Source organism: Camelina sativa, chromosome 8 (genome assembly GCF_000633955.1).
Source record: "Camelina sativa cultivar DH55 chromosome 8, Cs, whole genome shotgun sequence".
In the NCBI taxonomy this organism is placed as follows: Eukaryota; Viridiplantae; Streptophyta; class Magnoliopsida; order Brassicales; family Brassicaceae; genus Camelina; species Camelina sativa.
Window position 1 is genome coordinate 5,597,559 of NC_025692.1, and position 23,450 is coordinate 5,621,008.

Below are 23,450 nucleotides of genomic sequence, written 5' to 3' on the forward strand. Positions count from 1 at the left end.
GGGGGGGGGAGGGGAGGGGAGGGAACGAGACGATATTCATTTACCTATGGTGGAGCTAGATATTTCTATTTTTGTTTGGTTGTAGATCTGACCCTTACTCCTCCTAGGCTCCCACCTTCCATTACTCGGAGTGAATCCACTTGTACACAAAATATCTTAATTTTAACTTAAGTAAGAATAGCTCTATTTTTAACACACACAACAAAAAAAAGGGGGTAAGAATAGCTAATTTATGCTTCTTCTTTTTTTTTTTTTGATAACTTAATTTATGCTTCTTCGAAGTTACGATCCAAGATTTGTTTAGAAAATACAGATAATTCTTCTCCAATAATTCAAGCGATCCAAATAGAACCATAGCTGAAGAGTAGCATCCAGATAAGAAGTTTTCGCCTGGAGCACACCTACCTTTTATTTTTAATTTTAATGTTTATAAATACGAATAATGTGACGTGAAAGTACCACTTTAGTTTAGCTTTATTTGGTTTTAAATTCAAAAGCAATAAGTAAGTTTTTTTTAAAAGGGCCCAAAGTGTTATTAATACAAAATTCCAAACACCCATAACATCATGTCCACGTGGTCTCGACCGACCACTTCAACACCCGAAAAGCCCTGAAATATTTTAATATCATTAAATAAAGTGAAAAATAACACCCGTTCAATGCATATTACTCTTTTCTTCTCTCCAAAGATATATAATCTACTTCTTTATATATGTACTCACACACACATACAAGAGTCATCTAGATCTTACTTACACAATCTAAAAACCTAGTTGTTCTTTATCATACAAACAGAGAAGACCAAGAACAAGGCATGGCGAGATCACCATACTACGGCTCATCGTACTTAGACTACCTCTCTCTCCCAAACCCACATCTCTGTTTCTTCTTCATCGTCGTCTTCTTCGTGTTTTCCCTCACATGGTACTTGAACTACGAGTCCGTCCTCGAAGACACCCTTGACCAGCTCAAGCTCATCCTCATGTTCACCCCTCTCTTCCTCCTCCTCCTCGTCCGCTTCTTCTCCGGCGGCCTTTCCTTTTACGTCCCCTGGCCTGAACAAGACTCTATTCACCGTGCCGGTTCTTCCCCTTGGGGTGTAGCAGCCGTGCTCGTGCTCATCTTGTTCATGGTCTCGTACCAGTCTGATTTCCAGGAGAGGTGGTTCCCTTTTGGGGCTAAGTAGATCGATCAAAGTTTATGACCACCAGCTTTAGTTATTTCCCTAACTAGATATGGATCAGCCATGTAAAATATCGAAGCACCTGAGTCTTAATTACGGTAATAAGAGATTGTATGTATTTTTCTTAAGATGACAGATTTCAGTCTGTCATGTGAACTTAAATATGTGTAGGGAATGAAACTTTTTCCGAATGTCTTATCAAGAGATTATATATGTAGATGAAGTTTGTCTCAGCGTATGTTCTTGAATCTTTTTGTTAAATTTATTTTGGGAAAATGAGATGGATACCGAGATTTTTGGAGGAAAAGCGGTAATTTCATACCCAGCTAAGAGGGTATGTTCAATTCCTACACAATGTTTAACTCTGTGTAAATCCATACATTAAGTTAAATAAAATTTAAATTCACAACCCAAATTCTTCAAACTGTGCTAATAGATACCTAAGTCCCTAAGTCGTAACGGTGTTAAGAAACTGTTAACGGTTTCTGACGTGGACGCCACGTATGAAACGACGTCGTTTTGAAAAACAAAAAAAAAACTTCTTTTGGTCAAAACGACGTCGTTTCTTTCCTTCTTCTTCTTCATTCTTTCGCTCGCTCCGAAAGCTCCTCCTCCATTGCTTCAATTCCGATTAAAACCCCAAAGAAACGTCAAATCCGAGAAAAAGATTAGTGACAATATGAATTTAGGGGCTTTATTTACCATTGTAAATCCAAGAGGAAGAGCCATCAGTGACGAAGATATCAAAACGAGAGTGATACCAAGAGCCTTTAACGAAGATCAGATCGGCGATGGAGATTTCAAGGCAGAGACATGTGTGTTTTGTTCTCTCCGCTTCTGAGTTCCAAATGGTAATGATCATAAATCTTTGAACAGGTAGCCAGCATTTCCATAAACGAAATAATAAGTAAAAGTATGTGAGCCAATATGAACCTGTTCAATACACAAAGACAAAAAAAAACCCAACATATATGAGTTCTTTCAACTACAATTATAATAAACTTTCTAAGAAGAATCAATTCTACATATTTATAAAATCAAATCTCATCACAGCCCTTCTTAGAAAAAACCTAATAATTTCTCATTCACGCATAAAATTGGATTTGCCAAATTGAAACAATAATTGGAGCTGGGTTAAATTCTCGAGAAGAAAATTCTCAGGAAATGAGAAACATGGATGGGGAGGCTCTAAGAGATTTCAATTTTTGAAGATAGAGAGAGAGAAGAGAAGGGGACTTTTTTTTTTCTGAGAGGTCGATAATAAGAATAAAAAAGGCAACAAAATAATACTCTAATGGAATGTTAAGTGTAAGCGCCGCTTAGATACGAATTCAACTTTCTGATAGAATAGAAGAAACCAGAGTCGAGAATTGAACAAACACGATTCGGGAAAGAGAAAAAAGAAGAAGGAAGAAAACGACGTCGTTTTGACCAAAAGAAGTTTTTTTTTTTTTTTTCAAAACGACGTCGTTTCATACGTGGCGTCCACGTCATAAGCCGTTAATAGTTTCTTAACACCGTTACGACTTAGGTATGTATTAGCACAGTTTGAAGAGTTTGGATTGTGAATTTAAATTTTATTTAAGTTAATGTATGGATTTGCACAGAGTTAAACATTGTATAGAAATTTAACATACCCTATAGCTGGGTATGAAATTACCGATTTTCCGATTTTTGGATGCAACAGAAAAGTTTGATAAATAAATGGTTGGCTGAAAAAAAATTTCTTGTGTAATGTGAAATTGTGCTTATAGCGTATTGTGTGTGTATATTGACTTAAACAACGAATAGTAGTAGTGTTTTTTTTGTCTTCTTTGACAAGTAATATTTTCCCGGATTTCAATTTTTTTTTTTTTTGTGCTAAGAAATTGCAACAACTTTTGCCATTGCTTATTGCGTCCAAGATTGCACTCTACTGAATGTAGTAAAAAATACTAATTTCCTTATAGAGCTTTTGTTTGAATCTCTAGTTTAATTTGGCTCCCTGAAGTCATACGAATCTCCTAAAATATAGTACAGTTTTAGTCTTATTGATTCAGTTTTGTCCCAAAAAAAAATAAAAGTCTTATTGATTCAGCTAACGTACCTACTTTTCAAGAGTTGGAAACAGCAGAATAGTTGTATCGGAAACGTTGCATTTTTTTAGTTATACAGTGTAACTTTGATCCATCATTTACTGTAATAATACTAAGTGTTATCTTTAATTTCAAGCTTGTTTTATGAGAAAAAGACATCGACGTATTTTGATTACATTCCCACCACTCCTTTATAAAGTTAGGGGTAGATTCTAGAGTCTGATATTTTATACGCAGGACTGAAAGCGACATCGTCCCACTATAATTAGGCCAAATTTCCAAATCGTCCTAAATAAATAGAAATGGCTAAACTAATTATAATCAGAGAGATGAGGACCAAGAAAAATGTACAACTATCGAAGAGTCAACTATCTTAGAGCAAGATTAATGGGGTTCATATATTGGGGTACTTAGAGATTTGAATAGTAAATGAAAAGATAATGGTCAATTTATGTCTTTTAATATTAAATAAAATTTCGTTTTCTATGGCATTTAAGTTCTCAACCGAACACATATCACTGGCTTTGCGTATATGATCTTCTCCCAAGTCAGAATGTTAACTTAAAAGCAAATAAATAATTTAGAATATGCTAATATCGACTAAAAAAAAAGAATACACATGTACGTTTTTTTCTTTTTCTTTTTTGTTTAAAATACATACATGTGACAATAATAAGTTAGAAAGGAAAAATTTGAAACATTTTTCCCTATATATTCGTGTAGTATATATCGATCTTCACCAAATTTTAGATCATATATTCAGATGTCAAATTTAAAATCACATTTCATTTTTAACTTGAATTTAACTATTTGGGTAGTACATTAGCGGTAAAAACACATACGTCACTTTCTACCCAAAAAAAAACACATACGTCACAGAATATTGAGTCGAGATACGATCAAAGAAAATCTTTAGACGACGAAGACAACGATAACGCATGCTTAAAACAATATAGAAGTATAATATAGATATAGGAATTACCTACGGTCCAGCTAAACAGTATACTCACTCATCGAGGAAGGTAAAAAACATACCTTTTGAATAGGTCAAGCGACTCATGCCACGTAGATCTGATTTATTCTTTAGTACGTATATATATAGACAAACACTAACACCCGTCACTCCGTAGACTTCGTCTAATGAAACATAAGATGCATGGGAGTTGAATCATCATCGGTGGACTAAAATAGTGGATACATATCGTTTGTGTCATTTTTAATCCAACGGATGAGATTTATTCTATTATTTCATCTAACGGTTGAAACTTAATAATGGTCCCAACAGTTGCAAGCGTTATTCCTTCAAATAATCGTGTTTTTTTTGTCGTATCTTCATCTTTCAAAAATCGCACTTTTTAATTTTTGCATCTCTTTGTCGTACTCCCATCTTTTAAAAATCACATCTGTTAATTTTTGCACTTTTTTGTTTCATACTTTTATGTTTTACACCTTTATATTTTTACACCTCTTTGTTTATTATATATAAATTTTTATGGATTATAAAAACATGTTTCGAATTTATTGTTTTCAGAGTATTTTTAAAAGTAAAAAAAGAAATCAAATAATTGTTTTATTGGAGTGTTTTTAAATTTTAACCTGTATCAATCTCATATCAAGGTATTTTTATAAATTTGTTAGTGTCCATTCCGAAAAATTGGTTTTGTTCCCTCCTCGGTTTCGTTCTCATATATATATTAACGAAAAGTTTGGTTCTTCTTAGCTGCTCAGTTTGTTTTTATGTTGTCGGTTAACTAATTTACTCAAGATAGCACTTGCATTTAATTCCTTCAAGTTAAAGTAGACTATTAAAATGACGTGAGATCAATACCACTATCACTCGACGCTAGCGGTTCATTACATTGCATATTTGTTGATTTGGCATAACTAATTTATAACGCTCATCATAATTGTAGGTGAATGGTGGAAATCGGATATCGAAGATATTGCAACACATGATCAACGGACACCCAGGCCCCGTTAAAAAATGTCCATCCCAAGGTAATCTCTTTATTTCCAAGTTTACATAATTTCCNAAAAAAAAAAAAAAAAAAAAAAAAAAAAAAAAAAAAAAAAAAAAAACTGATCATGAAAGCCTCTTTCTGTGTGCGAAGGTTACAAACTGTCAGTAGAGAATGGCAAAACATATTTGCTACGACTAATCATCAATACTGCACTTAATGAAGAGCTCTTTTTCAAAGTCGCCGGCCATCTTTTCACGGTGGTCGAATTCCACGCGGTCTACGCTAAACCGTTCAAGATCGACACCGTTCTTAATGCCCCCGGTCAAACCACCAACGTTCTCCTAACCGCCTCAAAATCGGCCGGCAAGTACCTGGTAACCGCTTCACCCTTCATGGACTCCCCAATCGCGGTGGACAACGTAACAGCCACCGCAACAGTTCACTACTCCGGAACACTCTCGTCCTCTCCAACAGTCCGCACACTCCCTCCACTGCAAAACGCTACTTCGATTGCCAAGAACTTTACAAACTCTCTTCGTACTCTCAACTCCAAGAAATACCCTGCCCTCGTCCCGACCACCATCGACCACCACCTCTTATTCACCGTTGGTCTTGGGATAAACGCATGCCCTACTTGCAAGGCCGGAAACGGAAGCCGTGTCATGGCCAGCATCAACAACGTAACCTTCGTCATGCCCAAAACTGCTCTGCTCTCGGCTCATTACTTCAAGAAAAGTGGAGCGTTCACGACGGATTTTCCCAAAAACCCACCGCATGTTTTCAACTACAGCGGAGGATCAGTCACCAACATGGCCACCAAAACCGGCACCAAGCTATACAAGCAATCGTACAACGCCACAGTTCAGCTTGTCCTCCAAGATACCGGTGTCATATCACCAGAGAACCATCCGTTGCATCTTCACGGTTTTAACATTTTCCAAGTTGGTCGTGGATTAGGTAACTTCAACTCCACGAAAGACCGGTTGCGAGGAACACAATAGGAGTTCCATCTGGTGGATGGGTCGCCATCAGATTCAGAGCGGATAATCAAGGTATGGACACTAAATTAACGTTAAAAAAATGAATCAAATATTATAGTTTAGTGATTAATTATCGCCATGTAAAGTTAGGTCGTATAGATCAATTTCTACTAGACACATCATCATCTCTTTGTCCTTTCCGGAATTAACATAATTAGCAGCTACACAAGCTATAGTAATTGGTTTATAATTGGTATGTGCTTAAAACAAAAATTATTAACAATGAAAAAATAATAAGTAGGTTTATAATTGTTCGTAAAAGTCACAACTATTTTAAACAAACACAACATATATAAATATATATATATATATATATATATAAAATAGCAAATCCACTTTTAGAGGTCAATTTAAATCTAACGGATGAAATTATTTCTATTTTGGGTCATCTAATAGTTTAGATTTGTTAATTATCTTAAAAGATGCAATGTTTTGATCCAACAATTGTGTTTCTTCGTCGTATCCCTAACTTTTAATGTTTGCATTTTTTATTTTTCGCACCTTTTTGGTTCACATCTTTTTGTTTCATACTTCTTTGTTTTCACGCCTCTTTGTTTTTATATATATACTAATGTTTTTAAACCCGTACTGGAAAGCAAACCGGACAATCTTTCGGGTCACCGAGTCAACCCGGTCCAACCATGAATCATTAATTTACTGAATTTTAATATATATATATATATATATGTTCATACTTTGGTTTTATGAATATCCAAACAAAAATTTTCATATCTATTAGTTATTAATTAGTATATATTTTTGAGCAATAGTTATAAAATTTTATTTCTTATCATTTTAAATCCAAACAAGAACACCAAGATATAATAGGAGAATATCAAAATACTATTTTAAAAAAAAAATTATTTCTATTTTCCATATAAATTAATATTATAAAAAAATTATGACTGAATAAAAAAAAGGAGGAAGCCACGTACACTCAAATTTTGTCCCACATCGGAAGAGAATAGAGGAAGCAGTACATGATTTCTTCTTTATATATGCTCGTCTAAGTTAAATATGATCCGGACCGCCGGTTAGCGGGTTTTAGCCGGGTTTTTCCGATTTTATCCGAGTTTTTTTGTATCCGTATTTTAAGTAATATCCAGACCGGGATAGTTTCCGGTTCGCAGTTAAACCGGTTCAATCGGCCGGTCCGGTCTGGGTTTCAAAACATTGATATATACAAATTTTTATGTTCTTTGAAAAGAGTTTTTGTTCTTTGAGTATTATTAATAATCTCACTCTTTGTTTATGATCTCAAAAGTTGCAAAGTTTTGATCCAACAATTGTGTTTATTCGTCGCATCCCCATCTTTCCATGTTGGCATCCGTTAGTTTTCACACTTTTTTGTTTTACACCTCTTTGTTTATACAAAGTTGCAATGTTTTGATCCAACAATTGTGTTTTTTCGTCGCGCCCCTAACTTTTAGTGTTTGCACTTATTAGTTTTCACACCTTTTTGTTTCACATCTCTTTGTTTTGTTTCACACTTTTTTGTTTTTATATATATACAGATTTTCATGTTCTTTGAAAAGAATTTTTGTTCTTTGAGTATTATTAATGATCTCACCCTTTGTTAATGATCTTAAAAGTTGCAAAGTTTCGATCCAACTTTCGTGTTTCTTCGCCGCACCCCATCTTTCCATGATAGCATCCGTTAGTTTTCACACCTTTTTGTTTTACACCTCTTTGTTTATATAAAGTTGCAATGTTTTGATCCAATAATTGTGTTTTTTCGTCGCACCTCTAGCTTTCAATGTTTGCACTTGTTAGTTTTGTACATTTTTGTTTCACACCTCTTTGTTTTCATACCTTTTTGTTTTTATAGATTTTTATGGACTTTGAAAAGAGTTTTTGTTATAATGATCCGTTAGTTTTCACACCTTTTTGTTTTACACCTCTTTGTTTATATAAAGTTGCAATGTTTTGATCCAATAATTGTGTTTTTTCGTCGCACCTCTAGCTTTCAATGTTTGCACTTGTTAGTTTTTGTACATTTTTGTTTCATACCTTTTTGTTTCACACCTTTTTGTTTTCACACCTTTTTGTTTATATATATACAGATTTTTTTGGACTTTGAAAAGAGTTTTTGTTATTTAAGTATTATTAATGATCTCATATTTGTTTATGATCACAAAAGTTTCAAAGTTTCGATCCAACAATTATATTTCTTCGTCGCATCCCCAGCTTTCCATGTTGGTACCGTTAGTTTTCACACCTTTTTGTTTTACACCTCTTTGTTTATATAAAGTTGCAATGTTTTGATCTAATAATTGTGTTTTTTCGTCGCACCCCTAGCTTTCAATATTTGCACTTGTTAGTTTTTGTACCTTTTTGTTTCACACCTTTTTGTTTTCACACCTTTTTGTTTATATATATATATACAGATTTTTATGGACTGTGAAAAGAGTTTTTGTTATTTGAGTATTATTAATGATCTCAAAAGTTGCAAAGTTTCTATCCAATAATTATATTTCTTCGTCGCACCCCCAGCTTTTCATGTTGACACCGTTAGTTTTAACACCTTTTTGTTTTACACCTCTTTGTTGATATAAAGTTGCAATGTGTTGATCCAACGAATGTTTTGTTCCGTTTACCACTTAAAATGTGAAATTAACAATGTTAATTATTTCAAGTTTTCACTTTCCCGTCCTGCAACCCACGGGCCGACATCCTAGTATATAATAATGAAAAAGTGTGGTTTTAGATATGTATTCGTATTTTCATGAAAGAAAACTATATTTTGTAAGATTTACAATTACTAGTAACAATAGCAAGCTAAACAGTGAAACAAAATAAGAAAAAAAAAAAAAAAAGCAGTTGTGGAGAATCACAAATACCACTTATGTCTCATGTATAACAACAAGCAACGTTTGATAATTTGAACATGCAAAAGTACTTATTTATTGACCCTTTTGCAGTCTCTACGAATCTCTCCCTCACTTCCTGTGAGAATCCTTATATTTCCCATCTTGATCATAGATCTCACAAAATTTCTATAAAACTCACTTTGGCTATCAGCAAAACGATTCACCAAAGAAACAGTAGGTGCTCCTGTCGAAGAAAACAAGATTTGATCTGATTCTATCACACCGCGGTTGTTTTTAAGGTTCTTGAAATAGTCGTTCTCAAATGAATCGGGGCTCGTAGGATCAAGATTCACCCTCGCGGTGAGATCTCCGCCTTGTGGACATTGTCGTTGCAAGGTTGGCAAGAACGTCGGTTCAATACTCGGATCTGACTGTCCGTTGTTACCACTAAAATTGTGCAAACGATAGTTTATCACTCGACACTGAACCCTCCCGAAGGTATGAGCACCTACATGTACAGTACATTATTACGATTCATATGTTATTCTTTATTTAAGATACATTGTTACAAAGTACTACTTAAGTATTTGATCTTTATACATTTCTGAAATGAAAAAAATTAATGACAATATGAAAAAGATATTAATCTCGTAAGACTCGGAAGTACATTACCAGATAAAGCGACGAGATCGGTAGTGTCAAGATTATGTACGGAGAATTTGGAAGTAAGAATCTGGAGAGAATCAGATCCCATTGGAAGTGCAGCCACAGCGTCCGCACGGATAGCCGTCCGGCCATCTCTCCTTCCTAGCAATACGTCCCGTGACGGCCCTCCCGCCTAAAATATGATATAAATATCAAAAAAGAAACATTATATATTTTGGTATATTAAAATATTTTATTATTATTATTATTTTTCTTAACAAACATCACATATAAATTTGGAGCATTATGTTATTACCAGTGCGACAGATATTTCAGCTGCGATAGCGAGGATATCGGCACAAGAGACAACACTAGGACAAACATTCTCGAGAGCGGTTTTGATATCATCAATCACTTCAAATCCGCCAAGAGAACCCGCGTTTTGGAAAGCCTCCTTTTCACCCTCTACTCCATCCGCAGGAGCAGCGTCCAGTGGAACTGAATCATCTCACCCCTGTATTCACATTCACACACTATGACTTCAATAATTTATGCATATTTGGTTTTCAAAGGAAACCTAATTCAACTAAAATAAACATATATAACTATGTTTTTTTGACAACGTATCTATATGTTTATACTTCTTATTTTATAACTAGAAAGAAGAACAAAAAAATGATTATTTTAATTTGGGTTTTAGAAAGACCGTTGGCTCCTGAATATGAAACCACGCTTAACTAATGACAGACAATCATTAGTAAAAAAAAAATCAAAATAAAAAAATCAAGAAACTTAAAATTTGACCTTAATAAAGACTCCATGCACTAATGCAAAACTCAAAACCTAATCTTCCTTCGATTTGAAGTCCATCCCCCTTTAAAACGAGTATGAACTATTAAAAACCATTAAACCTAAAAACAAAAATAAATGCGGCCTAATCAAATATGTAAAGTCACGTCTGAGTTAGCTTTCATTCATAAACCTTCACACATGTGCTACTTTAGATATTCAACATGAATCATATTAAATTCGGGCTTTACTGTAGGCTTCCAACTCAAAACCAATTGGAGTGGAAAACTTCTAACCCTTTATATATCAGTTAATCCTTTCACATCTTTCCGATGTGGGATATTTTACACTAACAAATCATGAGAACGAATGTGGATTAAACGATCGGTTTCATTGTTAAACCAAAAACAAAAGCATAACATAATGTAATGGATAGAAACAGATCTAGCTTACGTTCACGAAACAGTCGTGAAAGTGAAGACGCATGACTTTAGCAGTGAGTCTGACATCGCCATGGCGAGCTTGCTCGATCAAACCCCGAGCGATGACTGTGGCGTTAGGACAGGTCGTGGAGTAAAAACCAGAGCTAAGTTGAGCATTGCCCAAAACCCCAAACATCCAAATCGAGTGTAAAATAAATGGAATAATTTTATTTAGACCCATTATTTGTGGTCTCCCTTTGTTTGTTATAAAAGTGAGGAATCGAAAGAAGAAGCTTTAGAGGATATTGTGGATTGATGCTAAAATGAAAAACTTACGTAGTCTTTTATAGAGAGCTTGTACCTAATGTTTGAAGAAAAACTTACATCTTTTAAACAACATGTCAGGTGTCTAGACTTTTACTTTTCTTTTGTAGGACTCCGAAAGTCATAGGATAATGATTAGCATTCAATTAAGTAACTAAACATTTGTTGATTTTGTAAGGTAGTATACAAATAGAAAAACTATGAAATTTTATTTTAGTAGACGTAAAGCGAAAATAATAATTAAATGTGCATGTGCGTATGATTTTTTTCTTAATTAATCACGGATTGTTTCACTATATATTAATTTAATTACTATATAGGCTAACTGTAAATATATAAATTTTGTTTAGATGAATAAACAATGGATAAAAATGTCTACCAGTGATATACGTCATGGAAAAAAAAGAACTACATATGATTGAAAAAGGACAAAAAAAAACTTGTAACGCTATGTTGAAAAAAATAGCAAAGCCAGAACAGTTTGACTTAAAGAAATTAAAAATTTGGTATATCGTAATGATCGATGAGTAAAAATACATGTACAATTTAGACCTTTTTTTTGACGTCAATGCATTTTCACCTTATAATTTGTTACATATATTCATAACTATATATATTGGATCTCAATGAGTAAATGCATTATTTGTTTGGTAACTAGACAGAAAATCTGGTTATATAAAATCTTGCTCCTTTCGGGTTGTACAATGATAGCCAGTGTTTAAGAAAGCGGTCTAGGCGGTCGTCTAGACATCATCTAGGCGCTAGGCGCTCTGCAGATACCTAGATGACCGCTTAGACCACCTCAAATCACATAATATTATTTTAATATATATATTTTATTTTTAACTGCATATATTTAAAAATTTTAAGTATTATATTCATATACATATTTATAAATGTTCATATATTATTAATCTAAATTAAATAAATGTATTTGTTCTAAGTTTAGTTTATGAATTATTATTTATTTTTTCTAACATATATTTATATATAACTAGATAATGGTCCGCACGATGTGTGGGTTTTAAAATTGTTAAAGAAAATAAATCTTAAACCCTAAATAATTTTTTAAAAATGTAAAAAAAAAATTATTTCCTGAAGTAAATATATTAATAATTTTAGTTAGAGAAAAAAATCATATTTGTATTTACCTTCATACACTTATTTATATTTTTATATTTTAAATATATTATAACAATTATTACAATAATCTAAAGCTAAATTATACTCCACCAAAACTTTTACCAAATACGCATCATTACAAATATTATTATTGTAAATTTTCAAGAACATTTCACAACTTATTACAAAATATTTTACATGCAAAGAATTCATCAAAACAATATATAATTAATAACCACATACAATTTTATTGTATGTTTTACCATTAAAAATATGCTCTTACATCCAAATTTATTTTATTGTTAAAGTATGCTCTTTATCACCACCTAAAATGTCTTTTAAACAAATTAAACAAATTTTATGTTACTTTACTTTCATTTTGGCATAATTATAGTTCTTATAATTACTAAAATTGTTTTGTAACATAATTTTTTAACCATGCTACTCCAAAGATATTTTGGATGAACAACTGGCGAAAATTATTAATTCAAGTACAATGATTTTATGACCAACCCAACAAAAGTTTTTTATTGAGAAATTGAAAAAAAATGTAATATAACATAATAAAAATAAAGATTTAAAAATTATAATCATGATGGTATATATAAGTCTTAAATAATTCAGACATACAAAATAAAAACTTCATAAACAATTTAAAACATGACATATGTCAGATCAGATTGGTGCGGTGGAGTTGGCTAAAATCAGATTTTTTTGTTGGGTGATAGATGTCTTTGTCGAAGCCCTTCCCCGTTTCATGCAGAATTGGAGGCTCCACTTTGGGCAATGGAGTGTCTCCTTGCTAATGGAGTTGTTTGTCAACATTTTGAGACGGACAGCGCCGAATTAGTTATGATGGTTCAATCTCCTGAAGATTGGCCGACTTTCTCTAATATCCTTGACGATTTCCACCTGCTTTTGACCGCCTTTCCTCTCTTCTCCTTGTCCAAGATTCCTCGTTCATCGAATTTGAGAGCGGATTGTCTTGCTCGGTCGTCTAGATCTTTAAGTTCATCTATTTCGTTTGTAAAANCCGAGTTGGGTTACCAATTTTGGAGTACTATTCTAATTAATGTTTGGTTGACAAAAAAAAACATGACATATGTCATAATCACGTTAAAAGATCCATGACTTGTTTACTCTTCAAAAATATTGTATTGTACCAAAATTACTTAGAACTATGATCTCATCTCAAATATTCTCGAATCGTAAGTTCTCAACTTATTTCTACCCGATTCAGTTCTCATATATTTCTTTATATATCTGAGTTTAAACGGTTTACGAACCAAATCCGATAAAAATCTACATAAATCTGGTTTGAAACCAATTTTAAAACGGTTTACCGTTCTAACTTACTAAATTTCAAAATCGTTTCTCAATTACTCAATCAAGTAGCTTTTGTTTCAGTATCGGAATCATTGACATTATCCATAAGAGAAAACTCTAGATTTTGACCAGAAACATCAACCATTGACTAATCTTCGAAACTTATAACGCTACTAACTGTAGAATTACTTTTGAAACTTCCATCAGTGTCTCCATCCTGGATTAATTTAGCAGGCTTTATATACTTTGATTCCATATCATTGCATATGATAGCTTCCATTGAAGAACATGCATGAATCAAAGACTCACAATAGATAAGCAAAATTATATCAGAAAAAAAAAAATCAAAGATCAAAACTTTCGATATAAACATGTAAATTTATGTAGATATAATGTTATTTTCTTAATTAGCTGTCCTATTACGTTTCAAAAATAATAATTCTTTTGACATAACGTATGTTATTCTTTTTAGATTTGTTATTCTCAATTTATTGATTAATAATAATATACATGTTTAATGAATTCTTTTTTTGTTTATACACGTCAAAATCTAATTAAGAAAACACGTATAATATAATTAGCGTACAATAAAAAAAAATATTAGTTTGTTAATTTTTCTTATTGATTTAGGAATTTTTTTTAGATATAATAAACATGTAAATTTGATGTAGACTTAAAGCTATTATCTTAATTAGCTGTTTTGAAAACTAATAATTTTTGACACATGTCAACATCTTATCAGTATACTTGACACGTGTCATGATCATGTTAATGGCTAACTTTGAAAACCCAACTTTATATAATAAGATATCTTATATATAATGTTTCATATTGTAAACGTCTAAACCGCCTAAAAACGTTTAAACCCTGACTAGACGTTCTAGGCGTTAGACGTTGGGTCACCACCAAAATACCGCCTAGCGCTTTCTTGAACACTGAAATTGATAGCCAGATAGAAAACGTGTTTGATTTCAGGTTTCCTAAATCATCAAAAGCCCCATAAAATTTTATTATTATTACACACGCGATCATTATGATACACACGAGATTGATTAACACAGGAACATTACAGAAAAATAAGAAAACACACACATACTAATTAATTATTGATAACCCTGCAGTTTTTCCTAACCTCCCCACTAGCTCCATTCGCAATATTCCCCATTCTGATCATCGAACAAGTGAAGTCTCTGAAGAACAAGTACTGGTTCCGACTATAAGCTTCTACTAGTGTCTTTGTTGTGTTCACGGCCAAGTCACTCGAGAACAGAATCTGATCAGAGCTCAAAAGACCTTTCCCTTGGAGTAGGTTCTTGAAATAGTTGTTGTCGAAGGCGTCCGTAGAGCCACTGTCAAGGGGCGCTGTTATGTTTCCATTACCTCCGAGTGGACAAACTGATTGCAGATTAGACAACAGTGATGTCTCAAGTGTTGCGTCTGGAGTTCCTGTCCCGGTAAAGTTGAACAGCCGGTTGCTGAAGAGATCACACTTTGCTTGTCCAAAGGTGTGAGCTCCTTTGTAATAAAAAAAAAAGGGGATAAATAAAAAGTGATAAGTAGTCGGAAGGAAAAGTAAAAAGAAAAGACCGATTAAGGTTTATAGTTAGAAAAATGAGTTGAACCTGATAAAGCTACGACGTCAGTGATGTTAAGGCCTACGGCTACAAACTTGGCAATAATAGCGTCTAAAGATTCAAACGGAGATGGGAGATTGTTTGCACTGCTCTGATTTGCCACCAATCCATCTTTTCTTCCTAATGCCACTCTCCACCTAGGCCCTCCACTCTGCACATCAAAACCCGTACGTGATTAAGTTAATAAACAAAAGATAGTCATTAATTACACCTAACCTTTATTGTTTTTTTTTGTTACTAAAAATAATCACCACCTTGGTCATATTGTAAATACTTGTTCCTTAGTCTCGTGTTATACAAAGGTTAGTATAATCTCTATTAAAGTATAGTATATATTAAGGTTTAGATGGTTGTTAAGAGGGAACAAAATCGCTTACCAAGGAAACCGAGTCGCGAGCGGCCAAAGTGAGGATATCAGCACAAGAAACAACACCAGGACATGCGTTTTCCACAGCGGCTTTGATAGTATCAACTACTTCAAATCCTCTGGCAGAGTTCAGGTTTGGGATCGCGAGTTTCTCACTGTCGGTTCCATCCAACAATATAGACGCATCGCACCCCTGAAAAGTTCATGCTACGTTTTAGGAAACTGATGACAGTTTGGAGCATTTATGTAACAATATATTAACGAATATAGCTCTTTAATAGAAAAGTATAATTACATAAAGATGAAAATACATACATTAACAAAACAGTCGTGGAAATGAAGACGAATGAGAGAAGCAGCCATCCGTTTTTCGGCATTCATGGCGATTGTAACTTGGTTACGGACAATTTGTCCAAGAGAGGGGCACGATTTAGCATAAATGTCAGGGTTTAGCTGTGATCTAACCCCTGAACAAAGCATAAATAGAGTGAAAACAGTAAGCAAGACATGTCCTCCCATCACCTTAGATATTTGTGTTTTCATTATCTAGATGGCTTGTTTAAATGACTTATACTAGTGATAGTTTATTTAGATCACGAATCGTTTGGTTCTATATATAGACAAAGCTAGATAGTAACGATATCAAGGGCTCATCTCATCTCTTGTGTAGTGGGCTATTAAGTGAATGATTAGTGCATGGTGACGTGCGGCGGCTTCCAAAGATTGGTTTCTTATGCTCAAGAGGATGCATTAAACTCCATATTTTATACAAACATTTTGTCTGATTAGGCACTAAGAGCCATTTAAGTTATAGATTCATGAATTTCTATCTTGTTACTTAGTAAATTGGCCGGTTTGATCTTACGTTTAATCCACTAAAATAAGTGACTGAGTTTACTATCTAACATCATGTAGTCAACTTTGTGTCAATAGTGTTGTATTTTAATGTATTTTGAGAACGCAAGTGGATTTGGTGTAAAACAACTCTCCCCACTCGTATGTATTTTGAGGCTGCAATTGTTGAGTTCTTTTTATATGAAAATTTGGACGATTTTTCTATATGTAAGTGCTTGTCATATTTGCGTAGGTACAAATTGTTCACAAGTTCTCTAAGTCCATGAATTATCTATATATAATTTTCAACAGTTTTTATTGAATATTTAAGTAGTTATGCATGTTTAATATCTAGCTGATTCGATAGCTCCCACTTGATATATATTACTATATTCAACAATCTTTGGCTATATTGTTGCACTTGCACATATTTGAAAAATGCTATTTTTAAAGTTTAAACTCGATTGTTATGAACCCAATATGGCAAAGATAATAACATATACGTTGAAATTTACATACTTTCGAAAACTACCTTGATGGTAGATTCCATGTAAATGTAATAGTCATTTTATTATGCTCTTTAGACTTTAGTTTTACTTCCTCCTCAAACTTTGCAACTTACGGTTATTTTTTAATAATTTATTTTTAGCTTACAAAGTGCATAGTCCAAATCGTTCCACACACTTCCACTTCTTGTTCATAGCATCAGGCACGCTTATTAGCATGCCAAATAAAAGATGGAGCAAAGTCTTGCCACATGTATTTTAGTATTTATTTGTATTCTTATTTATTGTATTAGTATTATTGCTTTGCTTACTCCAACTCCAACTCGATCCCTCACATACTATTTTCTTTTCCCTCGATAATATATTATTATTATTACTGCAAATACTCAAAAACACATCAGTGATTTCTCTCCCTCACACTATTTTTGTAATCAATAAATAAAACGAAAACTATATACTAGTAGCATAAATTTTACAATAAAGAGTACATAATGCGATATCAATATATTTGAAATCTCACGACAATTCCTGCTATTAAAATAACGCACATATATTATAGCACCCGGATTAATATAATTCTTAATCATTTGACGAATTTAAAATTTATATAAAAATATTTTGTCTCGTGCTCTAACATGGATTATTATGTAGTTCTTTTATTAATTAAAATTATTTTCACATCGTTTAAATAGAAAATCGAAGGTTTAAACGAATGTTTAATCTATATTAATATTTTGAATTATATTTTGTATTCTAACTTTTTATTTATAAGATTTGCACAATTAATCTTTTGTAGTTAAATAAATATTTGTTGTAAAACACGGATGGTAGATTTTCATAACCGGCCCATACACGGCTCATGTACGTCCAAGCCCATAATGCCCATGGGCCACCTCCTTTGTACTAAGTCGGTTTAGTGTTTCCTAAAGTGATAAGGGTTTGTCCTTCACTATATATATATGATTATCGAACCTAATGAATAAGAATAAGAAGAGAAAACCTCCTTCGAATTTCTCTAGTTTACAACACGTTATCATCACGACAGCCCTAAAAGTCCAACTGAGAAAAAGTTCCTAAAACCCTAAAGCCGCCGCACATCTTCTCCTGTTCGTCCAAGCTCTCAAACAGATCAAGTTCGTGATTGTTCAAGCTTGGAGATCGGTTCTAGTTCGTATTCAAAACCAGTCCGAGGTCCGTTGCCTGATCGTGATAAAAAGCTCAAGGTATAACCGAGGTCTTTAGCTCCCGGTTCAATTCCAGTCAACCCCAAATCGGTGGAAGGTAAACATTAGAACCTATGAATCGAACCTGATCTCTTAAATCTAATGGAACCCTAAAATCTACAAGTAAACAATAAACAAACAAAAAACCCTAAGCTTTGAAATCCTAAAACCTTTAAACCCTAAAACTTTAAAATCTGATTGTTAAGGTTTAGATTGCAAATTAAACCAATTATGCTATGATTAAAATCTGGTTATTGTTGATTGCTTGCTTGAAATTGCTTGTTGCATGAGAACCTTAGAACTAGAAACCTAAATTCGACATTCATAGATAGATTATTAATCTGATTGTTCTAGGTTGTTAGAATCCGATTTTTGGTGATTGTTTTGTCTAAAAAAAAAAAAAAAATAAAAACCCTAAAATCCAAATTAAAATCGGAATTGTTCTAAGTTTTGCATGAAAAGTCAAAACATAAATTAGGATAACTTCCAAATTAATTCTAGTCATTATCCTAAAATCCTAGAAAATATTTCCTAAATCTTTGTCCTAATCCTAATTTAAGAAAAAGGAAATTAAATCTAAGAAAAGGAAACTTAATAAAAGGAAATTCTTTCATGCTAGATCTTATGTTTATCTAGGACTGTTCTCATGCATAATATAGGCCACGAAATTATGTAATAAAACAAGACATTATCTACTAAAATAAATCCATGGTTCGGTCTTAAATACCGCATGGCCTAGACTAAAACAATTGGCATGGTTCGGTCTTAAATACTGCATGGCCTAACACTAAAATAATTGCATGGTTCGGTCTTAAATACCGGAAGACAATAATCGGGTGCATGTTTTGTATTTTATACTAAGATTAACCTGAAATCAAAGGATCTATGTGAGTGAATTGAAGATGATAATAATTGCACTGAGAAAAATAGATATAAGGCGATCTTGCATATTCGCCATCACCTTGTTGAGAGTCTCAAAAACCAGTACCTCACTATTGAAGATCCTCTTGACCTTTGGACAGCGTTGAAAAACAGATACGGACACCAAAAGACGGTGCTCCTACCAAAGCTCAATTTGATTGGAAAAACTTAAGGATCCAGGATTTCAAAAACCGTGGATGAGTATAACTCAGAGCTATTTAAGATAGTCTCAATCCTAAAGTTATGTGGTACCGAGGTGACTGAGGAGGACTTGCTAGAGAAGACATTCTCTACGTTTCACTCCAATAATGTACTGCTTCAACAACAATATCGTGAAAAGGGTTTAAGATGTTTGCAGACCTCATCTCTTGTTTGTTGCTTGATGAGCAGAACAATGAGTTATTGATGATGAATAGTGCTTTGAGACCTCTGGGTACAGCTCCATTACCGGAAGCTCACAAGGTTGATATGGTAAAGAAAAAATCCCAACGAGCCTAAAGAGCCAAAAGAGACTAAAGAGTCTAACTATGTCCATAGGGACAAGTATGGTCGTGGCCATGGGAGAAGTGGACGTGGTGGTCCTGGTCGTGGGACCTATCAAGGACACAATTTTGGTGGTCAAGGCCGTGGAAACCGATTCGGGTTCGACCGTGGTCGGGGTAGAGGCCGCGGACAATTTAAACCGCAACATAAGACCAAGTCCACTTGCCGCGGGGTATGGAAAATCATTGGGTAAAGACATGTAAAACTCCTAAGCACTTTATTGATCTATATTAAGAGAGATTGAAAAAGAATCCAGAAACTAACCTGGTTCATCTCGATGGTGAAGAAGATTTCAACCATGAGAATGATGACCAATTGGATTATAAGACTGCAGATTGTCTAGGAGAGGATAATTAAATTTAAAATTGTCTTGGTTTAATTTCTATGTTTTATGCTTTGAATTTTATTGAATTATGATTTTGGTTTAAATTCAATTATATTATTACCTTTAAAATATGCATTTGTTATGCTTTTATTGCTAAAACATAATTCTTGTCCATATTGAGAAATGGCTGAGGACAAGAATATGATTGTGGTGGATAGTGGATCAAGCCACACAATTTTGAATGATAAGAGATATTTTGCATAATCTCATTTTGAAAAATGTCAATATTAGCACAATAGCGGGTATAGCAAGTTTTATTGAAGGCTACGGCCAGGCACACATCTTGAACTAAGTGATGCCTTATATTCACCCAGCTCAAAAGGAGCTTATTGAGTTTAAAAGACATTCGTTTGAATGGTTTACATGTTGAAACTAAGGGTGAAGGAAACCAAGAGTTCCTATACATTATTGAAATCACCCAAGGATCTAAGAAAATCCTAAGAGACTATACCCGCATTATTTACTGGTTTTTACCATGCTAAGGTTAATATGATAGAGACTAAATTGACAATGAACAATTCACTCTATGGCATGACCGGATTGGCCATCCGGGTTCTAACATGATGTATAAGCTAATTATAAATTCAAATGGGCACACTCTAAAAGAGAGAAGAGTTATTCCTAAAAAAATCTTACGTGTGTAGCATGTACACAAGGGAAACTCATTATAATGCCATCACCAGGAAAAGTAATTAAAGAGATTTTCCACTTAAGACTATATGTCTAGACAATGCTGGTGAATTTACATCCCAAGCGTTTAATGATTATTGTATGTCCATGAGGGAAAGTGTGGAACATCCCGTGGTACATGTCAATTCACAAAATGGATTAGTTGAATCCTTCATTAAACGGATCCAATTGATTGCTTGACCATTACTCCTAAGGTCGAAGCTTCCTGTGTCGGCTTGGGGACATGCAGTAATACATGCAACAGAGTTTATACGCATCAGGCCATCTAGTGAGAATAAATATTCGTCATCCCAATTATTAACGGGTCATGAGTCAGATATATCCCATCTAAAAATATTCGGGTGTGTCGTATATGTACCGATTGCACCATCACAAAGAATAAAGATGGGACCTCAAAGGAGGATGGGAATATATGTTGGATATGATTCTCCCACCATTATTAAGTATCTTGAGCCAACTATGGGTGATTTATTTAAGGCCAGATACGCGGATTGTCAGTTTGCTGAATCCGAATTTCCTATGTTGGGTGGAGAGAATAACAAGCTGGTCAAAGAAATAACATGGAATCAAACATCCTTAAATTGGCAAGATCCTCGGACTCTAGCATGTGATGCAGAGGTCCTAAAGATAATACATTTGCAAAATCTAGCTAATCAATTGCCAGATTCCTTTACTGACACTAAGAAAGTAATAAAATCGTACATACCAGCTTGTAATGCACCAGTACGTATTGATGTTCAGAAGGAACACAATAAGGAAGTTGCTACAGAGTCTAAAGCCCGTCTGAAACATGGTAGACCATTAGGTTCCAAAGATAAGAACCCTCGGAAATCTAAGAAAGGTGCAAATAAATCCGGGGTTAAGAAAATATTAGACATGGCCACGGTAAATCCTAAGGCACCGAATGAGGTTTGGGACGCTGAACCTCAAGGTCCTGAAGGTATTGATAATAATGAGATCTCAATCATTTATATCATGTCTGGAATACAATGGAACAGTAAGAATGTCGACATTAATGAAATATTTGCATACAAGGTAGCACTTGAAATAAATGAGGATCATGAACCCACGTCTATATTAGAGTGCACTCAAAGTAAAGATTGGTTAAAATGGAAAGAAGCCATTGACGTGGAGTTAAACTCTTTAAAGAAGAGGAATGTGTTTGGTCCGATCTTAAGGACACCATTCAATATAAAGCCAGTTGGACACAAGTGGGTCTTTGTAAGAAAGAGAAATGAGAATAATGAAATCGTGAGATACAAGACACGACTTGTAGCACATGGATTCTCTGAAAGACCAGGAATAGATTATGAGGAGACATACTCCCCTGTGATGGATGCAACGACTTTTAGATATTTGCTAAGTCTGGCTATAAGAGAAAAACTGGATTTGCGGTTAATGGATGTTGTAACCGCATACTTATATGGTCCACTGGATAATGAGATATATATGAGATTACCAGAGGGTATTGAGCTCAAAGATAAGAGCGGTTCTCGAAAACAATATTGCATAAGGCTAAACAAATCCCTTTATGGACTGAAACAAAGTGGGTGAATGTGGTACAATAGACTAAGTGAGTACCTAGCCAAGGAAGGCTATAAGAATGATCCCATCAGTCCATGTATTTTTATAAAGAAGTTTGCAAACAAAGGGTTTGTAATCATAGCAGTGTATGTGGATGATTTAAACATCTTTGGAACCTCTGGTGAAATCGCCCAAACAGTAGAATATCTAAAGAAAGAATTTGAAATGAAAGACCTAGGTAAAACTAAGTTCTGTTTAGGGTTACAGCTTGAGTACATTGATAATGGAATCTTTGTGCATCAAAAGACATATACAGAAAAGGTACTCAAGAGATTTAATATGGACCAAGCTCACCCATTGACTAGCCCAATGGTTGTAAGGAGTTTTGATGTGGATAAAGATCCATTCGGTCCAAAGAAGAACGATGAAGAAGTTCTCGGTCCTGAAGTGTCATACCTCAGTGTTATAGGAGCATTAATGTTCTTGGCTAGCCACACTAGACCAGACATAAGTTTTGTCGTGAACCTCCTAGCAAGATTTAGTTCTTGTCCGACCCAAAGGCACTGGAACGGTATTAAACATATACTGCGTTACCTACAAGGAACGACAGATTTGGTTTTGTTTTACATTAACTATAACAAAGAAGGTTTAGTTGGTTTTGCTGATGCAGATTACTTATCGAATCCACACAACTCAAGGTCTCAAACCGGCTATGTATTTACACACGGTGGTACAGCGATCTCGTGGCGCTCTATGAAGCAAAGTATTGTGGCTACTTCGTCTAATCATGCGGAGATCCTAGCAATTCATGAAGCCAGCCGTGAGTGTGTTTGGTTGAGGTCAATGACTCAACATATCAGGACAGATTGTGGCATGATCGACGATAAGAAAGCAACGGTTATATACGAAGACAATACGCNATCAGGACAGATTGTGGCATGATCGACGATAAGGAAGCAACGGTTATATACGAAGACAATACGGCTTGCATCGCACAGCTCAAGGAAGGCTACATCAAGGGAGATCGGACGAAGCATATTTTACCCAAGTTCTTCTTCACACATGAACTACAAAAGGTCGGAGAAGTTCAAGTGGTACAAGTTCAATCCTGCGACAACTCAGCCGA

At 34.2% G+C, this 23,450-nt stretch overlaps 2 protein-coding genes and 2 pseudogenes across 2 annotated transcripts; 2 read left to right on the forward strand and 2 right to left on the reverse strand.

Annotated features, from left to right (window-relative positions):
• Nucleotides 692-1,459, forward strand: LOC104706323. The gene has a single exon (XM_010422505.2). The coding sequence runs from the start codon at nt 815-817 to the stop codon at nt 1,184-1,186; it is 372 nt and encodes a 123-aa protein (XP_010420807.1). The 5' UTR covers nt 692-814; the 3' UTR covers nt 1,187-1,459.
• On the forward strand, nt 5,211-6,303 carry LOC104709238 (annotated as a pseudogene).
• LOC109125889 lies at nt 9,159-11,166 on the reverse strand (annotated as a pseudogene).
• LOC104706324 (peroxidase N) lies at nt 14,683-16,290 on the reverse strand. The gene is made up of 4 exons (XM_010422506.1): nt 16,014-16,290; nt 15,709-15,891; nt 15,320-15,482; nt 14,683-15,212 (listed from the first exon to the last, which is right to left on the reverse strand). The coding sequence occupies exons 1-4, from the start codon at nt 16,239-16,241 to the stop codon at nt 14,797-14,799; spliced, it is 990 nt and encodes a 329-aa protein (XP_010420808.1). The 5' UTR covers nt 16,242-16,290; the 3' UTR covers nt 14,683-14,796.